At 38.8% G+C, this 4,538-nt stretch overlaps 1 protein-coding gene across 1 annotated transcript; it reads left to right on the top strand.

Moving 5' to 3' along the window:
• The first annotated feature begins 247 nt into the window (after window positions 1-247).
• LOC112730312 (uncharacterized) lies at window positions 248-3,042 on the top strand. Its single transcript, XM_025780406.1, has 6 exons — window positions 248-388; window positions 509-586; window positions 830-1,680; window positions 1,767-2,078; window positions 2,175-2,271; window positions 2,371-3,042. The coding sequence occupies exons 1-6, from the start codon at window positions 248-250 to the stop codon at window positions 3,040-3,042; spliced, it is 2,151 nt and encodes a 716-aa protein (XP_025636191.1).
• The last annotated feature ends 1,496 nt before the right edge of the window (window positions 3,043-4,538 follow it).

The raw sequence follows: 4,538 nt of genomic DNA on the forward strand, positions 1-4,538 counted from the left end.
AGAAAACTATCCGAAAGTTGGGGATTGAGTACAAAAAGGTAGATGCATGCCCGAATGATTGCATGTTGTACGGGGTGAGAATGAGGACGCGGCCAAATGCAAGCAGTGTGGGACTTCACGATGGAAGCAGAAGACGCGAAAGGGTTCCGTTACGAAACTCAAAATACCTGTCAGGAAAAACAGAAAGCCTCTCCCACTGAAGACTCTCCGTTACTTTCCTCTTATACCACGACTGCAACGGTTATTCATGAGTAGCAAAAATTCATCTGACATGTTATGGTTTAAAGAGGCAGATAACAACGATGGGTACTTGAGGCATCCAAGGGACGCTGAAGCATGGAAAGACTTTGATGCAAAGTATCCTTTTTTTTCTAACGATGCTCGCAGTGTTTGCTTAGCTTTAGCAAGTAACTGTTTTAATTCTTTTAGAAATATGAGTACCACGTATTCCATTTGGCCTGTGATTCTTATTCCGTACAATCTTTTTCCCTGGCTATGCATGAAACAGGCATCTTTTATACTCTCTATGATTATTCCTGGTCCTAGAATGCCAAGTAATGACATCGATGTTTATTTGGAGCCCCTGGTGGATGAGTTGAAGCAACTCTAGGATGGCATTGAAACTTATGATGCTAATAAGGGGACCACTTTCAAGATGCGTGTGGCGCTAATGTGGACTATTAGCGATTTTTCAGGGTTGGGAAATTTACCTGGGTGGAACACGTACAGTGGGTTAGCTTATCCCACGTGTAATGTGGACGCTAAGGCTTAGCGACTAACATTCAGTCAAAAATGGTGTTACACGGGCCATCGCCGCTTCTTGAATCAGGGCCATAAATATAGAGTAGACCGGATTAGATTTGACGGACAAGTTGAAAGCAGAGATCCACCGAAGAAGTATTCTGGAGCAGATGTCTTAAGGCAGCAGTGTAACATGCAAGTATCGTTTGGGAAGAACTCAACTCTGACAGCCAAAAGAAGACGCATTGGTGAAGATGCAGATCAAGATGACTCGTATTGGAAAAAGAGGAGTGTGTTCTTTGAACTCCCGTACTGGAAGGATCACATGTTGCGTCATAACCTTGACGTGATGCATATAAAGAAGAACATTTGTGACAATGTGGTCTTCACTATCTTAAACGATAGCGTCAAATCAAAAGATAATCTTAAGGCTCGCAAAGATTTACAAAGCATGGGCATAAGGCCTGAATTGTGGCCGGACGAAGGTGGTAAGTATCCTTCAGCAATCTTCACAATGTCAAATCCACAGAAGGATGTATTCATGAAGACTCTACAGAACGTGGTATTTTCATATGGTTACTCGAGCAATATTGCTCGTTGTATTGACATCCGGCAGCGCAAGTTGTATGGGTTGAAGAGTCACGACTGCCACATTCTAATGGAACAATTACTTCCAATTTTGGTGAAGAAGGCATTGCCAAGTCCGGTATCAAATGTGATTGCGAATCTGTCCTCATTTTTCCGAGAACTCTGTGGAAAAGCTATAAATCCTATGCAGCTTGGTGCCCTTCAGAATCATGTTGTGCAAACTCTGTGTCAGATGGAAATGATTTTTCCTCCATCCTTCTTTACTGTCATGGTTCACCTTACGGTGCACCTCGTTGATGAAATAAAACTTGGTGGCCCGGTACATTATCGGTGGATGTATCCAATAGAAAGGTTAGCTTGCTACTAAATGCATTTAAGACATTTTTTTTCAAATTCGTTACGTATATACTAAGCGTTATGTCATATTTATGTAAAAGGTACTTAGGACGATTGAAGCAATACGTGCGTAATAGGGCACAAGTAGAAGGCTCAATTGCGGAGGGCTATTCATCCGAGGAGATTTTGACATTCTGCTCCAGATATTTGGATAATATTGAGACTAGAATCAACCGACCAGTGCGAGTTGACGATCGACCTGTTGATGTTACAGTTAATACAGGATGTACTATGTTCCCAGAAATTGGAAAAGCTTCAGGGGCTGTATCACATTTTGTACTGACCCCAATGGAAAGAGATCAGACACATCGTCATGTGCTAGTCAATTGCGAGGCCATCGCTCTATTTATTGAGTAAGTATGCACATGTAATCATTAAGCACGATTATAACCAATTTCAAACACTCAATCGTTGGACTAATTTCTTGTTATGTCGTAAAGTATATTTAGGTCAGAAACCAAGCGAAAATTACAGGATCAAACAAGGTCGCAATCTAGGATAGACCGTGTTGTGCATGCAGAATTTCTTCGCCGGTTCAAGCGTGAGGTTCGTAGAAATTTAACCTGACCAACTTATTTGTGCCCTAGAATTATAAATTATGAACTCCAATTTTTTATATGAACAAACTCTAATTTATGGTGCTAGGTTCCAATGGACAATACTGTACATTTGAAAGAAATGAAGTTGCTGGCATGTGGTCCCATGCTTCAGGCAAGACGTTTTGGGGCATACAACGTCAATTGGTACAAGTTTAGAACTATCACAAAGGAAGACGGGCTAAAAACACAAAATATTGGAGTTTATGTCTCATCCAATACAAGAAGTTATGCCAGCATGCGTGACAACAGAGTATCTGTTGGTAGTGTTCCATATTATGGAAAAATTGTGGACATAATCGAACTGAACTACAGCTGCCATTTTACAGTGGTTTTGTTCAAATGTATTTGGGCTGCTACAACTACGAGCAGAGAAATCAAACAAGACCATCTGGGCCTTACCAACGTTAATTTCGCTCGTCCAATTCACACCGGTGATCGAGAAGAGGACGAACCGTACATATTGGCATCAGAAGCTCATCTCGTGTACTATATATGTGATGAAGTAGATCAAGAATGGAGTGTAGTGGTTCATGTAAAACCACGAGACTTGTATGACATGGGAGGAGAGAATGATGATGTTGAAGTTGCTTTTTCTCCTCAGCCCGGGTTGAACATGTCAGCAGCAGGTGACATCAGTGAGTTACAGTTGACAAGGGATGATGATATAGAAGACCTAGTAGCAGATGTTTCTGATAACATCGATTATGTGGCATACTGAAAATATGGCTAAACATGTACATCATTTTTAGAGTATCTGTGTGTGTTTGATAAGTTTAATAGTGTTTAGGATGTACGCAGTTTGCTGGTTACATTACTATCTGTGTTTTCGTATTTGAATTAAGTTTTCATTTTAAGTTGATTTTCATGAATACCACCAGTTCCTTATTTTTTCCAACGATTATTGCTTTTAAAAATTAGTTTTCAAGACTTTGTTGTTCTCATCATCATTGTTATTGTTCTTAACCTCCAATAAAGAAAATTATGATATCGAGTAAATTATCTTGAATTACGATATTGTTATCATTGACAAATATATTTAATGCTAAAATTGTGTTGTAACAGGAGTAATAAAAATGGAGGATTTCTCATCATGCTATGCAGGCACAATATTCGCTAACAAAATGGCTATGGCCTCTCCATTCTCTTCATTGAAACATGCAATTACGGTTGCCAGAGACATATGGTACCGTAAGTTGAATGTTAGGTCTTGGTTGGAGGCTATATCAGGATGCTCTTGTTCTAATGAATACTTGGAAATGGCGAACGAAGCTACTGTGCAGGTCTGTTCATTAGCCATACCCTTAAACACTTAAGTTAAACATTATTTGATTAATAAGTATTTTACTTTGATATATGCGTACAACATTTAACCAATGATAGTTGTTACGTTCATGCTAAAATTTGTAGGACCTTCATGAATGGGGATTAAGGTACGAGGAGAAATTTGGCTATGTTTTTGTGACTTTTGTAGCTGGTAGGACATCTGAAGACATACTTGCTGAATTAAAGATTAGAAATAAATTTCTAGCATAGAAAGTGAATTACAGAGACACAATATGCTTTACAAAAAAGACCATCAACTATACATTTTACTATGGTGCAGATTCGCTTTAATAACTCGCATGGTGTTGAGTTGGAGATTGCTTCAACAGAGGAATTGAAGTATATAGAACGTGCTATTAGAGAGCTTCTTTCCAAGAAATCTGTCCAAACTACCGATGAAGGAGATGGTAATAGTTAATTTTGTATTTGTTAATTTTGAAAGTCCTCTTTCCATAATTTCGCAATTTTTTTCGTTAATAACTAGGTAATGACCTAGAAGTTATCAGTATCTTTTAAGTAGATTTATATGTTATTGGTTGCATATTCATATATTCAGTATCAGCTGAATATTCAGGCAAAATAGTTGCTGACACTCTAGATGGAGCAGACACTAATTCAGAAGACGATTTAGATGCTATCTCCTCCGGTGAATATGACATCTCCAGGGATGTTGAGCTCAATAAGGTTCCAGAAGACAATGAAACTTTAAACACCCAACATAGAGAAGATGTCGTACATGCTGCAAAAAGGGGGTTTCGATTTGAACAAGTTGCCATGATTTAGAGATGACTTATCAGATCCATTATCATGTCACTGCAGCGGATTTCTGACAGAGTATTTCTGGCCAGGTCAATACGATGTTGATGAGAAATTATGACTCAAAACTTGTTT

This window comes from Arachis hypogaea, chromosome 12 (assembly GCF_003086295.3).
Source record: "Arachis hypogaea cultivar Tifrunner chromosome 12, arahy.Tifrunner.gnm2.J5K5, whole genome shotgun sequence".
NCBI lineage: Eukaryota > Viridiplantae > Streptophyta > Magnoliopsida > Fabales > Fabaceae > Arachis > Arachis hypogaea.